Here is a 25,848-nt window from a genome sequence, read left to right as displayed (position 1 = left end):
GTCAGGAGATGTTTACCCCTCTCTCTCTCTCTCTCTTCGTGGTGGTCTGGTGTCTCTGGAGGTGGCCACACGTCCACACTGTGTCTTGGTCACTTCTTGTCCATCTGACTGGACTGGGGGTGAAGTTAAAGGATTAAGAAGGACAGACACTGATTTAGAAACACGCAGTGAAGCTCAGACACACAGCAGGACTGTAAGGAGCTGAGGGGAAACTACGTGCAGCAGTGGTTGTGTAACCTGACAAACACGCCCCCTTAAAAACATGAGCTCTGACTGAAACACTGAGACGCAGCGGGGTGTTTTTTTACACTCCACATAAATAAGAGAGACTTCACCGTGTCAGCCCGCCATTATCTCCTCCTCAGAAGCGCTGAAATTAAGCTAATCTTATAAACGCTTATCTAATGAACACGTGCGGCCTGCAGAGGGCGCTCCCGCCACTCTCTCTCTCTACACTAATAAACACTCAGACATGTATAAAGTACTAGTGACCCAGACTGCCTCCAGAAACTTTACCTACTCCTCCTCTCTTCTTCCTTTCCTCCTCCTTTACTACTCATTTCCTACTGCTCCTCTCCTCCTACTCATTTCCTTCATTCCATTTCCTACTTCTCACCTCTTCCTTTCCTCCGCCTGCTTATTTTCTTCATTCCATTTGGTACTTCTCCTCTCCTCCTACTTCTCACCTCTTCCTTTCCTCCTCCTACTTATTTCCTTCATTCCATTTCCTACTTCTCCTCTCCTCATTTCCTACTTCTCCTCTCCTACTCCTCCTCCTTTCTTACTCCTCCTACTCATTTCCTACTTCTCTTCCTTTCCTCCTCCTCCTCATTCCATACTCCTCCTTCTCATTTCCTAGTCCTCCTCTTCTTTTTCTCCTACACCTTTTCTACTCCTCTCTTCCTACTCCTTTCCTCATTTCCTACTCCACTCCTCTTCCTTTCCTCCTCCCTTCCTAATTTTACTGATTTCCTACTTCTCCTCTTCCGTTCCTCCTCCCCTTTTCCTTTCCTCATACTCCTTTCCTACTCATCCTCCTCTGCTCCTATTCATTTTCTTTCCTCCTCCTCCTCTTTTCCTACTTATCCTCCTCCTACTTCTCCTCCTTTCCACCTATTCCTCCTCTTTTCCACTCATTCTTTCCTACTTCTATTCGTCCTCTTTCCCACTCCTCTACTTCTACTCTCCTCATCCTCTTTTCATACTAGAAGGGGAATGAAGAGAAGGAGCAGTGTTTGTGGAAATGGGATAGCTGATCCCCTTTAACAGGATGTTAACTACTGATAAACTGAGCCAATCACAACGCTTGCTTTCAGCTCCACTAACACTGCCCAGCCAATCACAGCTGCTGCAAACAGTCCGCAAATATATGGTCATCCTTGTTGTCACTGTGTTAGTTGTGGATATTAAACTTTTTTATTTGTTCATAATAAGTGATATGTGTTAGTTATACAGTCACATAAGTGTTTTTATAAAGTTGTACTATTTCTACACAAAATAAAAAAATATATAAATAATAAATTGAATAAAAAAACGTGTGCTCAGGTGCGTTGTGGGCGTGGTCACAATGATGTCACTCCAAAATCTTTAAAACATTTCCTGGGTAGGATACTTCCAGGAGGATTTTAAGTGGCTTCTTTTGTCTCCTTTGGTTTTCAGACAGGTGGGAGTGGGAATGGGAGTTAATGATCATGACTGTTGTCCATGCCAGAGCTTCCATGAACAATCCGTAGACTGTAAATCTTCGCAAGACGAACATAATGCATTTTTTCATTGTTCAAGTTAATCACAAACAAAAAATCACAAAATAATTCACACACAGTATTTCTTGGTCCAATTGAGCTTTTAATTGCAACATTTAAGACAATACACTGCTTCTACATTGATAACAATACACTGTCATCAACATAATTACTCTTCAAGTTGTAATATATTATACTCCTTTCAAAGATTTAAACACAGACACGTACTGTACCGCTGACTCATTGGAACTCATTGCTCATTAAAAAATAAGGGGGAAGAGCCTACTGGATCGCAATGTACAGTGAAAGAGAGAGAGAGAGAGGGAGGTGGAGTAGGGCTAGACAGATGGAGGGGGGAAGAGGAGAGAGAGAAAGAGAAAAAGACAGAGAGAAAAGAAGAAAAGAGAGGTAACCGTGACCTCTTTCTCGAACGCCCTCTGAAGCACGGAAATATTTTTCACTAATATGCTCGAGAGGTGATCCAGCACAAAATTACAGCACTCAAACAGTGCCACACACACACACACGTTTCTCACACACAGAAATAACTTACACACCCCGCAGAAGCAATTCTTCTCAATGAATCAGACATCTCACTAGCACAGCAGTGGAATAGTAACATCTGTATTGCATCTACACAGGGATACATACACACACTCCCTCCAATACACACATACATACACACACACATTTTCACTTATTTACTTCGTTTAATTCTGCCACATTTGTAGCATGCATTCGATTTAATGCAACGTGTTTTTCTGTAATTACAGTAGAAAAGAACATAAAACCTATTGAACACAAGCAAACTTGCCCAGGAGATGCCAAAAGTCAGGGTGGCTTGGGAATAGACTATATTGTGAGGTGTTATCACTGGCCAACATGCTCATGGCAAGGCGCTAATGTGTAAAACTACTAAGCGAGTTTGAAAGTAGTAGTAGACTTTCCATTTCTAAAATTTTGAGGATATTTAAAATGTATTTTTCAATTCATAGTGTCACATGTCTCCTAGGAATGGATTCATCATAAAATCATAAAAATTATTCATCACCCACAGTCAACACAGTGAAAGTCAGACGTAATAAGTGTGACTGGCAACTTCTGACTAAAATTATTCATGCCATCAGAAAAGCATCTCTTTAAATGTGCCACATCCACGTTTAATACAGGAAGAGACCTCAACACGCTTAACCTGCAGGTCAAGTGCAGAGTACTTTAGCTTCCATGTTTCAAGGCGCATGACATGGAGCAAGTCATGGGACACGATAACAGTTCCTGTCCCTTGAAATCTGGCATTATAATCATAACAAACATAGTTACAGATGTTAGAATTAAATGTTATTCTGGCTAAAATTGTCCATGTGAACAGGCAAGTCATTCCCATCCCATGACTTTTGGTCTGTCAGTGTAAAACAGACCCACATTTATAAGAGAAGCCAATATACAATTGCTTCATTCAGTACTTCATTTGCCCACTGGCTTCTATTGGCTTCTATTATAAATGTGTGTGTTTGAATCGACAAGTTTTAGGTTCTTTCCTATAATCACCTATAATGTGAATCGATTGCATGCTACAGATCTGGCAACCCAAGATCGGCTTGTTACAGTATTGCTGCTTCTTTCAGCATCAACTCATCTAGCTAAAAAATGCTACCAAATCCCATTCTTTCCATTCAGATCAATGGAAATAAAAAAAAAAAAAAAGAAATGATACAATTAAACATACTCTGGAGAAGCAGTGCTATTTTCTGAAGTGCTATGGGGGCGGGGTTTACAAAATCGCAGACCACTGAAACACTGCCGTCATCCTTCTGTGGCATGATCTGTGCTGCATTTGAAATAAAAACATTTCATTTAGTCATTTTACGTAATACAACCTCGCAGATGTTCAAAACTCCATACCAATAAATTCCATTTACAGCTTTCTGTTCGTCAGAAATTAAACAAAAGTACATTGTTAAAAAAAAGAAACAAAACAAAACAAAACATATAAACCTGATACATTTCAACATTGTAAGTTTACAAACAGAATCCAATTACAGTGTTACTATCTAACCACTACTATCTTAGCAGGGTTTTCATGGGTTCAGTGTTCAGATATCTTGAGCAACAAAAAAAAAATAGTTTTTAAGAGAAAAAGAATTGAACATATTAGTAGTAATATAGCATCAGTTATAAATAGCACTCAATGTTAAATAGCTTACTTCATGTACCCCAAAAAAAAGATGCATATGACAATATAAGGGGAGATGAGAAGGAAAATTAAGATAAAAATTTAGACTACACGATGAAACTACTTCATTTAATTCAATGTTGGCTCTGCATTATACTTTTTTTCTTTTTTCTTTTTTTAAGTATTTCACACTGTTAGAAAAGGTACTCACGTAGGGGTTTAAAGCAGTCAACTGCTTTGTTCTAAAGGGGAAAATATATTGGCATGCACTCATTTTCCTAAACAAAGCTCCCAATTTTAACAATCCGCAATAATGCAGCGTGTGCAAATGTCTAAATCTAAGGAAAACTACAAAGAATACTCAGTTTAATCAAGAGTGTCTTTGTTCTAAAGACGTTAGATTAGTATCATCTTGTTCAGCATCATCATTTTGTCGCAGCTATTCATATTTCAAGTGGAACCACACAATTTTTCCCAGTGGAATATAAACAATTCCTGCAAATATATTAAAGCTTATTGTCCACACAAATCAAACAGAACCTGTTTACACCTGGTCACTTCATGTGAATAGGATCTGGATTGTATCTGGATCTGATTTGATTTTAAACACATGCATTTATACTAGGTACACAGACTGTACTTCTTAACACTGCTTTAACATGTGGCTCAAGTGTGTCTCAGACCACCTCTTGAGGTGTTTGGTTTTAGTGATAGGATTTGTATTGGTTTTGCACTTTTATGGGCCTGTTTACACCTGGCATTAAGATTACCTTTATAAATCACTTTGTCCACATTGAAAAAAGCAGGTGTAAACACCTCCAAGAGGCACAGTGATCAGAATATGATTGGATTACTCAAGCACTGTGATTAGATTTCCTCAGTCAAGCAAAAATACGCCTCTCTGAAAAATATGCTTACTGGTAGATGAGAGCAGAAGAGTTTGTTCCCTTGCAGTTTAAACAGTCAATCCCTTTTTAAATCAAATCCGGTCAAAGAATAGCCAAATTCTATCCAAAACAAAACATTATTTAATGCCAGGTGTAAACAGTGTGGCTTGGATACAATCTTAATACTTGCGATGGATAACGTTTAAGGTGTAAACATGGTCTTAGACCACCTGATCAGATTTGTATTCAGATCTGTTTCAAATGAGTCTTGGGTGTAGTAAACTAGATTTTTGGTGTGGACTGGTCTAGGTAAAATCCTCATACATAAGATGCATGTTGTAACCAGGTGTAAACATGGTCTCAGACCACCACCTGTAGTTTGTAGTTTAAGTATGTAATACAAGTTTGGACCTTTGTATCTGCTTTAAATGTGTCCTGGATGTGTTTACACTTGCATATTTACATAGCTTGGTCTTATCCAGATGTAATCCTGATACTCAACACAGATTAAGATAGCATTTTCATGGGCCTGTTTACACTTGGCCTTCACATTACCTGCGCGCATTAAAAATCACTTGTAAACACCAACAAGAGGCACACTACTCAGATTAGGATCTGATTGTTTTTTATGCCAGGTGTAAACAGGCCTAATGTGGCTTGGCCTTAGTCGGATACAATCTTGATACTTGAGATCAGATTTGTATTCAGATCTGTTTCAAATGTGTCTTGGGTGCATTTACACTTTATATAATCCTCATACATAAGATGCATGAAGTGACCAAGTGTAAGCATTGTCTCAGACCATCACCTGTAGTGTATAGTTTAAGTCACTGGATTTAAATCTGTTTCAAATGTGTCTTCGGTGCATTTAAATTAGATTTTAGTGTGAACTGGTCTAGATATAATCCCCATACATAAGATGCATGAGGTGACCAGGTGTAAACATGGTCTCAGACCACCACCTGTAGATTGTAGTTTGAGTAATTGGACTTGTATCTGTTTTAAATGTGTCTTAGATGTGTTTACACTTGCATTTTTACGTGGCTTGATCTTATCCAGATGTAATCCTGACACTAAACACAGATTAAGCGTCTAGGTGTAAACGCTATCGAAGTGTGAGCTCCAAAAGCTTTAAGAAACGAATTACATTCAAGTATGCGACTGTTGGTCACTCTGTGGAATTGCAGTGGAAGGGGAATTAATGAAGTATATCAACTTTACATCCTTGGAAATTCTCAGTACAACATGTAGTTGTAAAATAAGACTGGAGTGTGATGTAAAGCATGAAAAGTTGAGGTTCACAACGTTCTTCCACTTACTAACAAATATCCCAATACAATAAATTAGTGGAGTGAAGCCTTTATGGCTGTGTATAAAACATCTCAATCTTCTAGAGACAGCTTGGAGTTATCATACTTTCTGGAATGGCACAATGCTTTAGACTTGGAGTGGGTCTGGAATTTAATGAAATATACTTTTTCACTTGGTTTCTTTTTGCAGAATGTACTTTCTTGAGGCCTTACAAAAAAACTGGAGGCCTTGTAAACATGAACTGTGAACTGGCAACAGCACTAATAGCCTATAGAGTAACAGAGTATAATAACGTTCAGTAACGAAATGCATTGAGAATTGATAAAATGGAAACAAAAATTAAAACATATACTACACTCCTAAAATAAAGGTGCTTCAAATTATTATTATTTTTTTTACAATGCCATAGGAGAACCACTTCCAACAATTGGCTTAATTTACCAATACCTTCCTAAGAATTGTCTTAAATTAGTTTCTCATAAAAGTCCTACAGTTACAGTAGATACTGGAATCAAACACTTTCTTCTTTTTTTTCAGTTGGTTAATACAAAACAATTGGTCCGAAAATCCCCCCAAAATGCAAAGTGTTTTCACACCGCAAACAAACCAGACTATGGTTTAGCTGATCTAGATTCAGACCACATATTTTAGTCGGACCAAATTTTGACCCTTCAGTCTGAATTGAGATTCCCAGCACCTTTCACACCTGATATTTTGTTTTGTGTCAAACTGAAAAGTATGTCTTAAATTATACCACAGTTAGTTATGACCCTGCAATGTGATTGGCTGAGAGGCGTTCTATGAGTGCTGTTATCAGCTGGTAATGCACTGTAACCGGAGCTCTCTATGTATTACTCTGCCACATACAGGTAACCTAGCAACAATATAGCGCTTACAAACCAAACAAAGTAGCTACAAACAGAGCAGCAATGGAAATATTTTAACTTGTTTTTATAACCAAACAGATCATATATTTTCTAATTCTCTCTAACTCAAAATCTTTCAGTAAACGGCGATAATGTGGTATAATCGCAATAATTCACTCAAGGTTTGTGTTATAATGTGTAATATTGGCACTGCTATGCTACAGTCGTAACACTCCCTCTTGTTTATTATTGCATAAATATCTTAAAAGGTCGGTGTAAAAGAATTTCTAAAGTGTTTAAATACTACAAACAAACCGGATCATTGTTAAGTTGATCCAAACTGAGACCACTTCTTTTGTTTAAACCAAATTTTGTGGTTCGCAGCACCTTTCACACTTGCCATTTTGGTTCAGACCAAACTAAATTGGTGTATATAAGATGTGCGAGTTTTAAGAACATTTCTTTTTCATCTTTAAAAAAAATAAATAATAAAAAATGGTTCTTCTATGGCATTGCTACACAAACCATTTAAAGCAACATTATTTTGTAAGACTTTTCTGTTTCATATGGTTTTAAATCTTGTATTTTAGATGCCTTGATTAAGAAAAACAATCAAACGAATAACACTCTGCTCTTCTTGACCATTTCCAGCAGGTTAAAACCTGATAATTCAGAGTAGAACACACATTAATGTCAGTTATGGCCAGTTCAGTGTTGGAGCTACCATGAATGTTATTCAAACACAGACAGTGGCTTTCATTCTAAGACTAACACCATGTTAAAATCTAAACGCCACCTCTAGATCTTTAATAAAACTCTTCTAGATCTCTTCTGGAAGATCCAAACCCATGGTGTTCAATTCAAAGTTGAATAAAAAAATTAACTAAACTGCTGATTATGAACATTTCTTCTCTGTACAGACTTCCATACTGTTTCTCTCCCACTCTCCCATTCTATTCCCTCTCTCTCTCTCACAAGTTTAAACCCTCACACACATACACACACATACATACATACACACACACACACGGAACAGGACATGGTGTAGTTGAGTGATGTGGATTGTCACATTAGGCTGGTGGGTTTGTACCATGGAAGAGGGGGCAGTATGGAATCTGAAGTGAAAGGAGGTCAGGGAGGCCGTGAAGGTCAGGGTTCATCAAACAGCTGCAGGTCGAGTCTGACCACTATCTCTCCTGTTGGGACCTCGTGTAAAAGGAGCCTCTTCGTAATGGGACCTTTGGAACCCTGGTCCTTTTTAATGTCCGCCAAACGAATCTCTGTCCTACCGAGGAAATCTACACACACAGACAGAGACAGAGACATAGGAAGAAATGAACAAGAGCCACTAGGGGTGGCCAATATGGTAAAAATATGTCTAAATCATGAAATGTAGGCGATAAGGCGATATTTATTTCCAATACTCAATGTGGATCAGATCTGATTTTTCCATAGCTGTGTGAACGTGCCAAATCAAATCAAAAATTTCAAATCAGATTTGAGTCACTTTCATATGTGATCCTAAATCGGATACGTATCCGATCCATGGACATGCAACATGAATTTGAATGGTCGAATTTATGCAGAATTCATGTGTCTTTCTGCTTTTACGCATGCGCTACGTGCTTCTCTCTCGTACCCACAACACATCTCTTGGTGCAGCTGTAGCTACAAAAACAGCAAAAGCAAACCACCTGGCCTTTTTTCACCTCCTCGACCTGAGCATGTACTTCAGACCAGCTGTTTACTGTTTCTCCACTCCACCAAAAGACGCTCCACATATCTGCCACATCTGCTAACAAACGCATCCATTTCCCTTTATAAAGCTACGAGTCGTCTCTCAAATATGAAAAAATACGTTTTTTTGTTGTTGGCAAAGAAGGCGACATTTATTCACATATCAATTTGAACATGTGAGGCGTTTCAGAAACAGATTTGTTCACATCACACAGATACAGATCACTTACATTTGTGAATGTGAACTGCTTGTGTGAGAGCGTCTTACCGTCGGGTGAGAATTGGTCCCTCTCAAACACAGTCACACACAGAACATCCTGTTCCAGGTCTTTGATGAAGAACTGGCAGTTGGAGTTCCACTTGGGGTTCAGCGTGTCCTGTAGCGTCTTAGTGATGTGACACTGCGAGCCCATCGTCACTTCACAGTATGGGTTACTCTTACCTACACACACAGTACACACACACAGTACACAAGAGGAGAAAGCATGTAAAATGTGTGACGAGGTGTTCTGGTTTGCAGTGGCACTGGCATAAGGAGTTCACACATGCAAGTGCAAAAAAGAGAAAAGAAAAACTGTGTAAAAAGGAAAATAAACTGGATAACATTTTCACTGGACAGTAACTAATAAAGCCTTTTTGCCATGATTTCTCAGCCCCAGCTGGTTTATTCTGGCATCAAATATGCCAGAGTTGGAGGCTGAGAGGCCACAAAGACAAACCCCTCATAAAGAAATCCCCTACAATGATGGCAAGCTACATAAACGGGATTGGAACCAGCGATCTCCCAATCATAGTGGCAGCGCTTCAATAAGTATCAATAATTTACTAGTTTCAGTGGCCTTTCACAGTCCTGGTGATGGGTAGACTCACTAACCCTATAACAGAGTAAGAAAGAGAGACTGAGTGAAAGCAAGAAAAAGAAAAAGGTTTTACCATGGGAGCGGCAGGGTTTCAGCTCGATTCCTTCCACTATATTGACCATCAGTCTTCCAATGCCTGTAGCTCTTTGAGACCGCACTACACACACACATATATACACACACACAATATAACACATGTACATCAGAATGCAAAGGTTGTACTTTTTTTTTTTATGTTTTACCAAATTGTGTCCCCAAATTATCAGAGACAATTAACCCACCCACTCACTAGGGCCCTCTATATGAAGTCACAGAGCCACTGCCTCTTTTCCAAATGCAACAATAGGCACCTAATCTGCTCGAAGAAAAGCACTGATACATCCCCAGCTTTGATACATCAGCTAACAGACACCTGTGCTGACCAACATCAATGAAACTGATGAGAGAAGAGAGAACCTATGCAGTCTTGGATCTTAATCAGAAGCCAAAAATGCCCAAGCCCTACCTATAAACCAGGAGGTTCTTAAAAGTTACTGGTAGCTAAATAATTAGATATATCAGTCAAACTGGCACAGTAAAATATTTATTAGCAGCGTATATACATTTTAGCTGTACTTTAGGAGCGTGTACTATCTATAAAAAAGACACAAATACAAAGAATCTCATTCACTATGATCCAAGGATTGCTTGCCATCAGTAGCCAGAGTCTGAGAGAGAGCAAACTGGTCATTTTTTCTCTGGGTGGGTAGACGGCACTCTCTTGACTCCTCAATCCTTAATCTTGACTCTCTCCACCTTGCCCGGTGTATGTTGGCTGATGTATTGGATCTGGGGTGCTGTGCTTTACTTTGAACTAGTCAGTGATGCTGCATCAGTTTCGAAATGAGACATGAGCTAGTCTTCACCAGTCTTTAGGTGCTCCTGGGCAAGGTACTTGACCCTTAGCTCTTAGGATGTAGGTATCCTCCTATGGTAGGTATCACTGTACTGCTATGCAATGGCTGTAAATCATCGTAGTCTATAATCTTTATTCTTATAGCACTTAACCATATTTTTGTGGAATAGTGCTTCAAACTGTTGCTGTATTTCATCAAATTGATCCTCCATGACCCACTAATAAGGGTGGCTTCAACACTGAATAAAACTCACCCAGATAGGCTTTCTCCCTTTTCTTCTTCTCTGTCTCGATGAAGAGCTCTGAGGCAGCCTTGATCTTCTGCACCCACGCAGTCCTGACCAGAACAATCCAATTTTCAAAATCAAATTTCAGCCCATTAAGCCGTGCATTATTGACCATAAATCTAGCGCTTGACGTTCCAATAGCTCGCCTTGTAATGTAATAAAATTAAACAGTATTGATAAATAACATGGAGAAGTATGACAACTTTTCTTCAGCCTTTCTCAAACTATTTTACGATCGCATACAGTATCAGTCTAAAGTTTGGACACACGTTCTTAATATATATATTTTTTTTTAAATTGATATTTTAAATAACACTAAAGTCATCTACATAAGGAATCATGTAGTAACTTAAAAGTGTTAAACTAAAATAGCCTGTGAAGCATTTAGGTGGCTCTTATCTGGCGTGATTTTAACTTATGGTCAAAATCTGAGGCTGATAACTCCAGTCTATAGTCTTGATGAGTGCCAGTTTCATCATTAAGTTTTTGATGGTCTTTGTAACTGCACTTTTTCTAAGCTTCTACGATTTTTCAGAGTGACTGACCTTCATTTCTTAAAGTAATTTTTGATTTTTAATTAGTTAAGTAGTTTTTGCCATAATATTGATAAGATTAGAAGATTACTCAAATATGGCTATTCACTGTATACAGATTCTTCAGAACTTCACAACTGATGCTCTTAAACAAATTAAGAGGCAAGAAATTACCTCATAAAGCTGACTGAGAAAATCCAGCCAAGATGTGCAAATCTGTCTCTATCTAAGAAAGATGTGCTACTTTGAAGAATCTAGAATATAAAACATATTCTGGTTTGTTTAACACTTTTTGTTTACTAAATAATTCCATAATTTGAATGAATTTTGTATTAATCTACAATGCAGAACATTTAATTTAACAATAATAATGATAAAAAAACAATGTAGGGTGGTACTGGTACTGTTTTGTATTCAATGGTGAGTTAATGGTGAAGTTCATTAGTCACATACCTCTCATTGATGCTCTCTGCTCGTATAGTGTAGACCCGGTCTATGTGGGATATATGGAAGATGGGCTCGTCTCCAGAGGGGTCGGTGGGTAGCTTTACTAAAACCTCGTTCAGAAAGATCGGCTAAAAAAGAGAAACCAAAGAAAAGTTAGAGAGTGAAATGAGCTGGTAAATAGGACACTAAGCACTGTGTTTTAAACAGGTAAACTAATCTTTTCTTGTTACGGGTTGGTAGCTTTTGCTATAGATTTAATAAATCATACTTTATAGCCTGTAAATCAAACAAAAAATGCCATTTAACACGTTTAACTGTGCTATCTCTTCGCTTCCTGTAAACTAAAACACCAAATGTTTTGTGTTTTAAGTGAAGAAAAAAAACATTGGCTGTAAAAACGGAGCAAATTTAAAACCATTTAATTTATCAACCAGTATTATTGCAAGTAAAACAAAATCTGAGCAAATTAGAACAAATGCTGGTAAATTCAAATACTGGAAAAAGTAACAAGAAATTCTAATGCAAAATAAATTAGTTGAGGTTATGGTTATATGGTTGTTCAGCACTAATTTAGCAAACCATTTTAAGGTTGATAATTACAGATATTACTAAGCTCCAGTGAAGCTTTGAAGATTTTATGATGAAACCAGTAATTTTCACATGAACTTATATTGGTGTTTATTCTAATATTAGTGTTAATAAACATGTATTGTCAAGAGGAGGAACTTTTTACATTTTATTTTTTATACATGCTAAAAAAACATTTTCATCATTACATTACATAGGTAATTTTTTTAGATTACCTAAATCATGCAGAGTTCCCTAAATATACCCTAGTGTATCTTTACCTATAGCTTTACTAATTTAAATGTAATAATAAAACAATAAATATTTACACATCATTTAAATAGATCCATCAATCTATCGTACCACAGCGCAGGTTCAATGATAAATTAACAGCATTACATATTCTGCAAAACCAGCGGTGCTGCCAGCTCACCGTTTTGTACATGCGGTACTGCAGGTGGGACTTGGCGCTGAAGACCTTGTCAGTAGCTGAGGATCCAAGTGGCTTGATAACCTGGGTGAGGAGCAGGAAGTCGTTGAAGAGGAAGCCGTAAAGCTCCTTGTTGCTCTTGGCCTTGTAGAGTTTCCCGCTGTGCAGAAACTTGCGAGGACCCAGGCAATTCGTCACAGAGTTAAAGACCAGTTGCTAGAATGCAGAATGATAAAAGAGAGATATAAAGAGATGGTAGCTTTTAAGAACAGGAGAAAATATGCAATAAATATGCAAATTTAAGGTTTTTATAAATACATTACTAAGGGAGAAAAATGTTTGCCTCCTAAATCTAATAACTTGTTGGGCCACCCTTAGCAACAACAACTGCAATCAGGCATTTGCGGTAACTTGTGAAGTCTTTCACAGCGCTGTGGAGGAATTTTGGCTCCACCCTTCTTTGCAGAATTAGCGTGTACCACCTTTTTAAGGTAATTTTACAGCATCTCAATAGGATTCAGATCAGGACTTCGGACCACGCCATTCCAACGTCTTTACTTTGTCTTCAGCCATTCAGAGCTGAACTTGCTGGTGTGTTTTGGATCATTGTCCTGCTGCAGAACCCAAGTTTGGGCTTGTTTTACAGTATTGATTGTATAGAATAGAGGCAAGTGAGGCGTGCTGTTTTTTGGATGTTGTTGTGGGGTCTTTTGTGACCTTTTGGATGAGATGTCGCTGCGCTCTTGGGGTAATTTTGGTCGGCCGTATACTCCAAGGAAGGTTCACCACTATTCCGGGTTTTTGGCATTTGTGGATAATGGCTCTCACTTTGTCAGGCAGGTCCTATTTAAGTAATTTCTTGATTGAGAACAGGTGTGGCAGTAGTATGGCTAGAGAAATTAAACTCAGGTGTGATAAACCACAGTTAAGTTATGTTTTAACCCGCCTGTCATGTTTTAAAGATTTTTTTTTTTTTTAAGTATAAAGCGTCTTCTGCTTGCCTTAATTACTGTAATCAACACATAATATGAAAATGTTTTATCTCACATATTTGCAACCTCCCCCTACAAAAACAAAATTGAAATGTTATCTTTCAATGTTATGTAAAACTACTGTTTTACATATTGGTTTTTCAAAAGTAATAAAGTAGTGAAACAAAAAAAAAAGTATGAACATATTTTTAAAATGAAAAACGAGCAAATAATCCTAATTGAACCATTACCTGTTAGAGGTTAGGAACACCATTGCACTAAATTTTGAATTAATATTTAGTAATGGCATTAGTAATGAAATATTAAATGGGTATAGAGGGTTGAGACTCTTTTTCACACAGTGCCATGTAGGTTTAAATTTATTCACCTTTAATAATGAAAACCTTAATTTAAAAACTGCATTATGTGTTTTTTACTTTGTTGTCTTTGACTAATATTTAAATTAGTTTGATGATATGAAACCTTTGAGTGACAAACATGCAAAAATAAGAACTCATGAAAGGGGAAACACTTTTTCACACCACTGCATGTGTGTTTTACGTGTGTGTGTGTGTGTGTGTGATGACACACCTCGGACAGCCCTTCACATTGCACGTGAGCTTGTATCCACTCCAGACGATCCGAGTTCTCCTTCTCACGCACGCCCTCATTGACCTGTGAGCAGAGCTCCTCAGCCTTCTCCAGAGCCTGTCGTAAGTGGCTGTGGTCTGGATGGCTCTCTGGAGTGTTCTCCAGGATCTAATCAGGACACCACAAGAAAAGGAAGGTTAAATATGAGGTAAATCTTTTTACATAATAAGTAGACAGCAGGTGTGGGTACGTACATTTTTGATGATGAGGGGGTAGCGTGTGACCCTTTGCATGGGTTTGAGCAGGAAGCTGGAGAGGGGCATCCCTTTACAGCGAGGATCCATGGCCAACCTCTGCAACACACTCAGGAGAATCAACCTTGTAGTACTGACATCAACCCATCTTACTCAGTGACAGACTCATCGTCAAAGAAATAGAAATAGTTGAACAGAGAAGAAAGATTCAGATTGCAGAGCTATTCAAAAGAAAGACAAAAGTTACTATGGACAATAAAATATTAAATTATTAACTCAAATGAGCAACTCTTGGTAATATTTATTGAGTTACACGTACAGAAGTAGTGTGTATCACATGTGGAACTCAATATGCCAGACTTTTTGGGGATGGGGATGCGCCTGTCTTCAAAGCAAACTCTGAAAATTATTGAAATAGTGCACTGAAATCCTGTTCATGTAGCTTGCCATCAGCTGCCAGAGCCCTGAGAGAGCACAATTGGCCTTGCTCTCTCTGGGTGGGTAGCTGGCGCTCTTTCCCCTCATCACTCCTAGGGTGATGTCGATCAGCACAAGACATCTGTGAGCTGATGTATCAGAACTGAGTCGCTGCGTTTTCCTCCGAGTTCGCTGTGAAGATACTTGCCAATGTTGCATCAGCAGCAGTTCGAAAAGAGGTGGTGGCTGACTTCACATGTAACAGTGGAGGCATTGCTAGTCGTCACCCTCCACTAGTGATAAGGGTGGGTTGGGTAATTGGCCTTGTAAATTGGGGTAAAAATTGGATGAAAAAGAAATAGCACACTGAAGTGTGTTCAGAAGCTCATTAAAGTAAACTTAGACTGTCAAAGGACCTGTAATGAAGACTAAAGTATGATCTAAGTATTGTATGAAATTGCACCCCATACTATGACACCAAGCCTTATTTGGATGTGTGATTTTTCTACTGTGTACAACTATTTATCTATTTACTATTTATCCTATTCCAACAACAATTCCACTCTATAATGCCTCCTCCTACCTTGACGAAGTCTTTAAAGTCGGGCACCTCATCGGTCTTCTGCTGGATGAGGGTGGCACCATTGAGCTGGCAGCTGCAGAAGCGGATATAAGGCTGCATGTGTGGCAGCTGTGCGGTCAGAATGTCCCCGATCATCTTCACCGGCATTCTCTCCCCCGACATCTTCTTCCTCACCCGTAATGCCCTGCAGGACAGATCGGGGTTACAGGACTGAACTTTAAAGGCTGATGAGTTCTAAAAGAAGATGCAAAGCAAAAGCTGATCCTGGATCAGAGCTTAAATCTTGGATGAAATGCAGACACATGAGGCAGTCACATGGTTCACATGACCCACACAGATCCAGGATGACCCGTGTAGTCGAGTTTACCTGGATGACAAAAGCAGAAACTCATGCTAGGTCAACATTCAACACCCTAAGGCAGAGGTCGTCACATGGTCGCAGTCGGAGCCTCCTTGTTGAATTAAATTAAGAGAAAAAAACTGCAGTATTTGAATCATTCCAAGTTATACAATCAATACTGTAAAACAGTTAGGCAGGTTTAAGCCATGAACCATGACACTACCTCCACCATGCTTGACAGACCTTGGTCCTTGGTTTGAATGTTTTGGATCATAAGCACTTATTTTCCACCATTTTGTTCTTTCCATTACTTCGGCTGAGGTCAAGACATTTTCACACATGCACTTTTTAGTCTGGAACAATCAAACTCGGAATCCTTTTCTTGGAGGTGATTTGTTTAGATTTCATATTGCCCAGCACTAGTCCTTTTCTGATTAATAAGATTCCTTATCCTAGACCAGCAAAAAGTATTTGTACATTTATGTAACCATTTAAAGGTTCCTTGCTAATTCTAAAGCTCTGCGAATGCTCTTTCAACAATGGGCACCTTTGACACCCATTATCTTTCCACCAAGAAAATTAACTTGTTTAATAGAAAACGAAAAGCATTTATTACAACAGCGAAAGTTCCTACTTGAGCAATTTAATGTTGCACATGATGAGCTCCTTCCAGTTGACGAAGATCATGGCCACCTCCTTCTCTGTGAGCAACTCGGACTCCAGCAGAGGCTTCTGGAAAGTCTGAAAGAAACACATACAACACAGATTTCTCGATTTACTAAATTTATGCCGGTTTTCCAGAATGAAGTTTGAACCTTGGACTAAACTGGACAAATTCTAAAGAAGGTCCACCACTGATCTTCATTATCATTTTAGTGTAGACTCTGGCTTAATATGCTTCTGTCTTGGGCTACACAATTGGATGAAAATAATTACATTGCTATATTTTGTAGTTGTACAATATTTACTGCAAAATAAAAAAATATAAAATAAAAAAATATATAGATTTTTCCAATAGACAATAATCCAACATCTTTAATTATGTAAAAATGATCTTTGAATATCTTAAAGTAAAATCAATTATGGCAAAAAATACGAATATACTATGTAAATTAAGGACAGGGGGCAATGCACCCTTTATGATTTTTTTGCCTTACATGGCATTGCATATCCTGTGATGATGTGGCTATAGCGCTTGCGCTCATTGCAATCATGATATTGAAGCAATACACTATATACAGCTCTAGAAAAAAATTAAGAGACCACTTCAGTTTCTAAAACAGATTCTCTGATTTTGAACATTGTTGTTTTATTCTAAAAACTACGGACAACATTTCTCAACAACATTACTCGACAACATTTTTGAATATCATGAACGATATTATACTCTAAAAATATCGTGCCATATCACCCACCCCCACTTATTACATCAGGGTACTACTTCTTTCACACTGTTTTCATTTTCCATTATATATCTACTAGAGACAGATTATGTCTGTCCAGTATCATTTATTTTTCTTTAATTCTGGTTACATGGAGATATTTAGAGTGCATTATAAGCCCTCATAACATTCTGGATCATTGACTACAGTTACAAATCTGATCAAATTCTTGTATTTTTTTATTTTATTTCAGGTAGGGGTGTGACATAAATTGCATGCAAAAATAAAATGAAATTTTCATTTTGTTGCAGTAGTGTATTCTTGAAAAAAAGTCGGCAAGAGTATCGTTATGCAATAAAACCATGAAATATCGAGATATTATTTTAGCGCCATATTGCACACCCCTAGTGTATATATAATATATACCTTTGCAACATTCCAAAACCTAAGCTGCAGCCAATGTAGCCGCATTTCTTATTTGCTATGTCATAGGCTACTCCAAAGTCTACAACATTTTAATTGTTTTTCAGGAACCAACTGATGTATCATTCTAGGCCATCAGTTTCCCACAGCTCTAATGCAAATTTTGCTAGTTTGAAACATGTCATAAGCTTATGACTATTAAGGAAGATAAAGATGTGGGCTGGAGTTTGGGCAACTTCTTGTCATAGGAAGCTAGTCCCATTCTCACATAAGTACAGTCAGGAAGGAGAGATAAGAAAAATGCAGGGTATTTATAGGATGTTAGATTGGAAGGGGGAGGTGCTTCAGGCATGTCCCTCCTCCCAAAACCAAAAAAAGTTATTTTTTATAACAACCCTTGGTCATGTCACTGCAGATCCTTGTTAAACAATTTCATTAGTGTGATCAACAGGGCTACTAAGGGGTAATCATCTTGATACGACAATCCTCCCAAGGACCTGCTCTACCTCGGCTGAAGCCTAGGCTTTGAAATGCAGCTTCTATTAGCCCAAAACGTATATTGTGATCCTACCTCAGTGACCAACTGCAGGTCGTTGACATAGTTTTCCTCTGTAATGATGAGCTCGTGAATGTAGCCCTGACGCTTCCTCTCCATTGGGGTCAACATGTCCAGGAGGTGGAGATCAGCACACCCTGTAAGCAGGGCAAAGGTCATTGCTTTTATCTCCTTTCAAAAAAAGAAAACTTTCTGATTGATGAGAACACATGAATAATTCAAAATGTTATACTTGTCCCACTCACAACTTTTTATCTCCAAATAAAAATATATAAAAACATATAAAATACTCTTATATATACACAATACAATATATAACTTGCTTATATAACAGCATTTACTATAACTGAGGTCTAAATATTATAGTGTAAATACAGCATTATATGCATATTAACAGGACAATACTTTAATATCTATTCAGGATACTGCCTCAATGTTTAACTATACAATAATACAGGTGCTACTATAAAAGGTTCTGTGTGCGATCCCACAGTAGAACCATGTATGATTCCATAAAGAACCATAGAGAGATAAACCAGCTTTCACTTGTTGATAAGATTCTTTCCCAAATGAGGATATTTTTAATTTTTTCATTTGTGGTTCTTCAGCGGCACTAAACAAAGAACTCTTTGTAGAACCTTTAGTTCCAAAAGTGTCAAAAGACAGAATTATCCAATATTATCCACAAAGGCCTGATGCAGTTTTGTTTTTCAGTCTTAACAAAGCTACAGCACACCTGGTTCCACTTGATGGATTATGTTCAATTGCACAGAAGAGCAATTAACAATCCTAATATAGTTCAAATATTGTAATTTAATAGTTGGTGTTACAGATCAGATTTTTCCCTTTTTCCCCCCAAAACGTATATGGCCAATTACCCAACCCACTCACTAGAACTTCCCCTATCACTAGCGATGCCCAAACACCAACAGGAAGACTAGCACATGCCTCCTTCGATACATGTGAAGTAAGACTCCGCCTCTTTCTAAACTGCTGCTGATGCTGCATTGCTGAGTAGCATCACAGCCCGCTCGGAGGAAAGCACAGTGACTCCGGCTCCGGTAGCTGATGGCAAGCTACATAAACAGGATCCGAACCGGCAATCTCCAATCAGGGCTTTAATAACTTTTATTAATCCACAAAATAAAACCCACAACCATTATTTTTTCCTAAATGGTATATAATTTTTTTAAGCCTTTACTAGCAATACTGAGTCAATCAGCATTTCCATTAATTTATTTTTTTATTAATTAAGCCAAAAAAGCTAAAAAATGTTAAAAAGATTTAATTCTTCAAAAAAATATTAAAAATGAATTATTTAATTTTTTTAAACTTTGCAACATAACAGGAGAGCCTTTGTGGATAACCTTAAATTCCTGTGAAGTGCTCGTAGTCCTTATTGTGCCATTTACAGTATCAGTCAAAAGACTGGATTGGATACCAACCTTCCAATTCCATCCACTTTTTTGTTCCAATTATTTATTATTTTCTATATTGTAGATTAATACTGAAGAAATCAAAACTATGAAACACACAAATGGAATTATGTGGTAAATGGAAAAAAAACAAAGTGTTAAATCAGAATATGTTTTAAAAAAGATCCATTCTTCATATTAGCCATGAGTGAGTTACCAAGGATGGTTCTCCAAGGATTTCCTAGAGGTTCTGAGGTCCCAGAGCTACTCTCATTTGGGTTTAAATTGGGTGATTATAAAAAGCGAACATTTTTTTTTATTTACTACACAATTCCATATACCAGTGCATCTCAACAAATTTAAATATCATTGAAAAGTTACTTTATTTCAGTAATTCAGCTCAAATTCTGAAACTCATATTATATACATGTATTACACACAGAGCGATCTATTTTAAGCGTTTGTTTCCTTTATTGAATATTATGCAAAACCAACTGGTACTGTTGGCAGTGTGCCAAGTCCTGCTGGAAAATGAAATCCACATCTCTTAAAAAAAAAAAAAAAAAAATGTAAAGGGAAGCATGAAGTGCTGCAAAATTTTACGGGAAAACACTTTACTGACTTTGGACTTGATATAACACAGTGGATCAACACCAGCAGATGGCATTTCATCTCATTTCTTTTGGAATTCAAGAGACCAGAGTCTAGAGGAAGAGTGGAGAGACACACAGTCCAAGCTGCTTGAGGTCTAGTGTGAAGTTTCCACAATCAGTGATGTTTTGGAGAGACATGTCATCTGCTGGTGTTGCTCCACTGTGTTTTATCAAGTTCAAAATCAGTTCAGTGTTTCCCCACAAAATCTTACAGCACTTCATGCTGCCCTCCCTCTGCTGACAACTTTTATAGAGATGCGGATTTCATTTTCCAGCAGGACTTGGCACACTGCCCACACTGCCAAAAGTACCAATTTGTCATATATAATATTCTAATTTTCTGAGACACTGATTTTTGGGATTTCATTGGCTGTGAACCATAATCATCAACAATAAAAAAAATAAAATAAAAAATAGATCACTTTGAGTTTCACATTTCAAACTGAATTATTGAAATAAAAAGTGACTTTTCAATGATATTCTAATTCTTTGAGATGCAAATGTTCATTTTCTGTTTGGATGTATTCTCTATTAATGCACAATGTTAAACACAATAAAAAAATATACAGAAGAACTGGACTAAATTTGACTAGTACAGTAAAGTTAATTATAAAGCATTACTAAATTTTTTTGTAATGATTCTCATACTGTATTGTGACTGTGATTGTATAAGACTGATAACAGATCCAAAACAAATATAGAAAAATATATATACAGCATACAACATGGCACAATTACAATAAATGATTGTTTAAATCTCTCATATATTTAAACATTAGAGCAATGTATTTAACAGCATACTCTGAATCAAATGTGAATCAATCACAAGTACATAATAAAGAAGATTACACAAGTCCACCATTGTCATGAAGATCTTTAATGGTTACATGTCATTTTCTATAAAGATAGCATGACACTTTTATTAAAGCTAAGGATCTGTGGTATATGATTTTTTTTGTCCTTTTTTTTGTACATTCATTTTTATTTCTTTTGATAAAATGCTGCATTAACTGAGTGCAATGGTTAATGTTTTGGATTTGTTGAGATTAAAACAAAAATAATAAAATTTAATAAAATAAAAGCCCTCCCAGTAGACCAGCTCCAGGACGTGATGGACATGATGGACAGTCCAACAGGTCTATCTATTAATCTATTATAAGCAGCACACTCCAATACTTTTACACTGTGAAGTGGAACCATAACGAAAAAGGTGGTTAAAACAAAAGAAAAACGAAAAAAAAGAAAAGAATAAAAGAATAAAAATAAAAAATACCCACAAACGCTGAAAAGAGATTACATTTTTTAATTCACCATTTTTGTTTTTGTTCCTTGTTTTTTTTTTAGAACAATTAAAATTACAATACTGTTATGTGATATAAAAACAAGCAATAAAAATAATAGATGATGATATGGTACCACCAGTACAATATACCATAAAGTTGAAGCATAAATTAATGTCATGCTTACCTAACAGGCAGAAAAAAACAAACAAAAAAACAACAAAAACAAACAAACAAAAAAAGAACCTAAAATACACAAACAAATAAACAAACAAAAATACCATTGTTTACAAGCCAGAACACTTAGTTTGTTAATTTTGCTCTTTGTTTAAAAAAAGAAAAGAAAAGAAAAAAGAAAGAAAGAATATACCACAGTCTGTCTTTTTGCAGTTGTAAACGTTTCTTTTTTTTTTTTTTTCATAAGCATTTTTGATTAGCATTTGTGAGACTTATGCTTGGATCTAGTACTTACTATATTGTACTATTTTTGTTCAATAGGCTTTTAATTTTTGTCCAGGAGTTTTTGAGGGGTTGGGTGGGGTTGGAGGTGGTGCTGTGAGGGTGGTAGGATCAGTGTAACTTCAGTGAATCAATTCCATTTTGTGACCAGTTGAGGCCAAATTTGAAAATCAAAAATTGACTGCAAAAACATTTAATTAAATTAACTTTGTTCATTTAGTATAATAATAAAAAGAAATGGGATTTTATAATTTCTTTTGTTAATGTTTTAGATTTTCTGCCCATAACATTCTGAATTACAGGAAAAGTAATTAAAAAATGGATCTTATCTTAATTTTCAGATTTTTTTTTAAGTAGGTAGGATATTTGTTTCAAATTGACAATCACTGACCACTACACTGACCAGGCCAGGCTCAAAACTGTCATATATTATGTCTGTCCGATTAGAGACACCCCGCCCAAATCGGCTCTTCCTGTCCTCTGAATTTTTTTTTAAACTTTTGATCGAAAGCGAAGGCGTGTTGTGTGCTTAAACACTATGAATTACAATTTTTTGATCATTATAAAAATATAAAGCAGCTGTTGTAAGCAACTCGACACACAGTGTTCTCCAAATCAAAGCACAAACAGTTGGACAAAAACGTGAAAATAATCAGAGGAAAAAAAGCAAAAGATATGCTGAGAAACTTCTGATGCAAAATTAAACTAGAACTAGTTGAGCTACACTGGGGGAAAAAAAAAAGAAAAAAAAAAAAAACAATAAAAAAAATATATACAAAAAACAACTAAAATAACAAAAAACAGAAAACAATTTGAGACTGCAGTCTTTACATGTGCACCAATTCCAACATAAAGTGTGTATGTGTTTGTGTGTGTATTTTATTATATATATTTATTTATGTGTGTACACTCTCCATTGCTGTACCATTTCCCGTAAGTGGCAGTTGTGCAGTATTTGGTTTGCAACACCGTTTTTTTTTTCTTTTTTTTCTTTTTCTTTTTTAATACCTCAACCCTGTCACACAAACACTACGAAACGAATGAGAACAAACAAACAAACAAACAATAAACAAAACATCCAATGAACAAACAAACAAAGACAATTAAAAAAAATAAAAAATAAAAAGAATAATAAGAACGGCAAGCACACAAACACAAACCTAGTCATCCAAATGTATGTTTTGGTATGAACATGTAACTAACATCAACACAGAGGCATTGGAGGTGATTGAATTGAATTGGATGTGAATGGAGAGGTCCCATCCTGCCCATCAAAATGACTGACAGTACCTGGGTGTTCTACGAGGGTGGAGGAGGAAGAGGAGGAAGAGGGGTGGTGATCTAAGACACACACAACAGCACTCTACAGGAGGTCCGCACATATCCGACCATGGGGGGATGAAACATATGTTAAGTTATTTCTGGGTTATTTCTGTCCATTATTTAACATTGCACTGTTTTTAATAGGGGGGAATTAACAAATATTGATTGATCTGGTCAGCCACACTCTTAAAAATACAAAAAGGTGCTTCAAATTTCATTCTTTCAGTGATGCCATTTAACCTAGGCCTTCAAAACTTTATATATCTGAATAAGAATTCCTTTCAGTGATAAAACTCTTGCATTCAGACTACAATTGAAAAAAACAGGAGGAACAGTGAGTTTTTTGGCTTTTTCGGCCATGTAAAATCCTGTTCAGTAGCTCCTCCATTTCCACTCGCTGCTGTGTTTACATGGATCTCCATGTAAAGGCGTTCCCACATTGTAATTACGATGCGTAGCAGTAGAATAATAGCTATTTTTTTAAACGTGAGGTGACTAAACTTAGAGATGTGCGTCTGGACAGGACTAAAATCACAGAGCACCCACCACAAAAGAGAAAATTACCCCAGGACCCTCTGAGAAACTATTCCCGTCCGGATAGGGCTTAAGAAGAACCACATGTTCTAACGTTCTAACAGGTAACAGAGCAACCAGTCATATTCTATGGAAGTACACAATTTGTAGCCGTGATTCTAGCCTCAGAAGCAACAGAACTTCAAGCGACACAGCAATAAGCGAGTGGTCATTTCTTGATTCTATGAGAGTATGTGATTTTTACCTACAGTTTAGTGACAAGCGACAGAGCGAGAGTATGCATTTTGGAGCCGTTCAGTCAAGCGAGCAGTCATTTCTGTGAGAGTATGTGTTTTGTAGCCATGATTTTCGACAGAACGTCAAGCAACACCAACAATCGACACAACAATAAGCGACCAGTTACCGTATTTCTAGCAGCAGTACCTGATTTTTAGATGCGATTTAGTAAAAAGCTACAAAACGACAGAGTGTCAGAGTTTCCTTTGAGAGAACATGATTTTGGCTGCAATTTAGCAACAAGCAGCAGAGCGACAAGAGACCACTCGTTTCCAGTCATTTCCTTTGTGACTATGCATTTTCTAGCTGCAATTTAGCAACAAGCGACACGGCAAGGGAGCAACAAATCAAGTCAAGACTTTGACAACTTTATTCAAACAAACGATGACGCTGTGAAGCAACATTTTACATGATTAGCTCAAGAAATTCAGACTAATCAAAGAATAATACAAAAACTAATCAAAGACTAATCAAAGGGGTCTGAGATCCCCAGCTTCTGTCCTCTGTTCTCTAAACGAAGGATTACAAATCTCCAAGACTGGAAACTTTAGGTCCATGCAGAACTACCTGCGAACCCTGCATTCAGACTGGCAGGCAACAAAGCGACAAACGGCCAGACGTTTCTAATGGAAGCATGTGTTCTGTAGCCATGACTTAGCAACAAGAGGGAAAAAAGCAAGCGAAACGCCAATATAGCAACAAGGGGCATGAGCAACAAACCATGCTAATATCATATGGTAAGATTCCCTGTAATTCCCACCCAATCATAGACGTAGGGGTTGTTTTCTAAACCTAAATTTGTTATTGTTGTCAACAGTGTGATTCTTCCTTTTCTGTTTAATATGTTGCAATATTTGCACATATCCCAGAAAATAATTTAACCAGCTACGCCGATACACAACCACATAAGAGAATGCAAACAGTCTTAAAAGATTCCTCTTACTCACAAAGCTCTACTACAAACATCATTTTTGCTTCTTTATGTAACAAAAATGGGGTTCTTCTATGGTATCCCTCAAAGAACCGTTTAAAGCACCTTGATTTTTTACAAATGTAGCTTACCTAAGCCAAAAACTAAACGTATCCAATAAGATTGCTCACTCAATGCTCAGGCTCTCCAGGTTTATGTATATAAAAAAAAAAATAAAAAAAAAATCCTGCTTTGTGAAACTCCTCCCCCCTGAACATAGAAATATCTATGGTCTTTCTCAAAAACAAAACAAACAAAATAAATAAATAAATAAAGGTGCCAAAAACTTGAGTTCTGAGAAAGTTGATGGAACAACCATCTAAATGATTTTTTCCCTAAATGGGTCTAACAGTAGGAAAAAATGATATACTGATATAGATATTTTGAGGAAAAAAAATAAATTGACGAAAGTAAGGGAAAAAAAATAATTATAATGCAGAAACCTATTTTTGGCACCTTTATTTTTTTTAAGAATGAGGAGGAAAGTAAATTGATTATCTATCTATATTACTATCCATGTATACAGAACATGATCATACACATATAACCAGTCGGATATGCTGTGGACAACACTGTGCCCTAACCCCACTTGAGTTTGTATGACACTTGGATAACAGGTCAGTTATGACACATAATGTAGTATATCAGGCTCCGTGAAGTCACGGGGCGTGAATAGTGGGTCTTTC

General features: G+C 37.1%; 1 protein-coding gene across 6 annotated transcripts in view; it reads right to left on the bottom strand.

Moving 5' to 3' along the window:
• Positions 1 to 1,824: 1,824 nt before the first annotated feature.
• Positions 1,825 to 25,848, bottom strand: part of itsn1 (intersectin 1 (SH3 domain protein)) — a 97,460-nt gene continuing 73,436 nt past the window's right edge. For all 6 annotated transcript variants that reach the window (XM_022674721.2, XM_007251341.4, XM_049470016.1 and 3 more), the window contains 11 exons: positions 18,268 to 18,389; positions 16,526 to 16,632; positions 15,552 to 15,735; positions 14,552 to 14,650; positions 14,298 to 14,465; positions 12,739 to 12,951; positions 11,745 to 11,866; positions 10,726 to 10,808; positions 9,650 to 9,733; positions 8,985 to 9,158; positions 1,825 to 8,277 (listed from right to left, as the gene is read on the bottom strand). In XM_022674721.2, the coding sequence (XP_022530442.2) occupies positions 8,129 to 8,277; positions 8,985 to 9,158; positions 9,650 to 9,733; positions 10,726 to 10,808; positions 11,745 to 11,866; positions 12,739 to 12,951; positions 14,298 to 14,465; positions 14,552 to 14,650; positions 15,552 to 15,735; positions 16,526 to 16,632; positions 18,268 to 18,389 (1,505 nt within the window). In that variant the 3' untranslated portion in view covers positions 1,825 to 8,128. The remainder of the gene's footprint in view (positions 8,278 to 8,984; positions 9,159 to 9,649; positions 9,734 to 10,725; positions 10,809 to 11,744; positions 11,867 to 12,738; positions 12,952 to 14,297; positions 14,466 to 14,551; positions 14,651 to 15,551; positions 15,736 to 16,525; positions 16,633 to 18,267; positions 18,390 to 25,848) is intronic.

The sequence above is a fragment of the Astyanax mexicanus genome, chromosome 21 (genome assembly GCF_023375975.1).
Source record: "Astyanax mexicanus isolate ESR-SI-001 chromosome 21, AstMex3_surface, whole genome shotgun sequence".
Lineage (NCBI taxonomy): Eukaryota > Metazoa > Chordata > Actinopteri > Characiformes > Acestrorhamphidae > Astyanax > Astyanax mexicanus.
The sequence above is the reverse complement of the archived record's forward strand: the minus strand, read 5'-3'. Positions and strand labels throughout refer to the sequence as shown.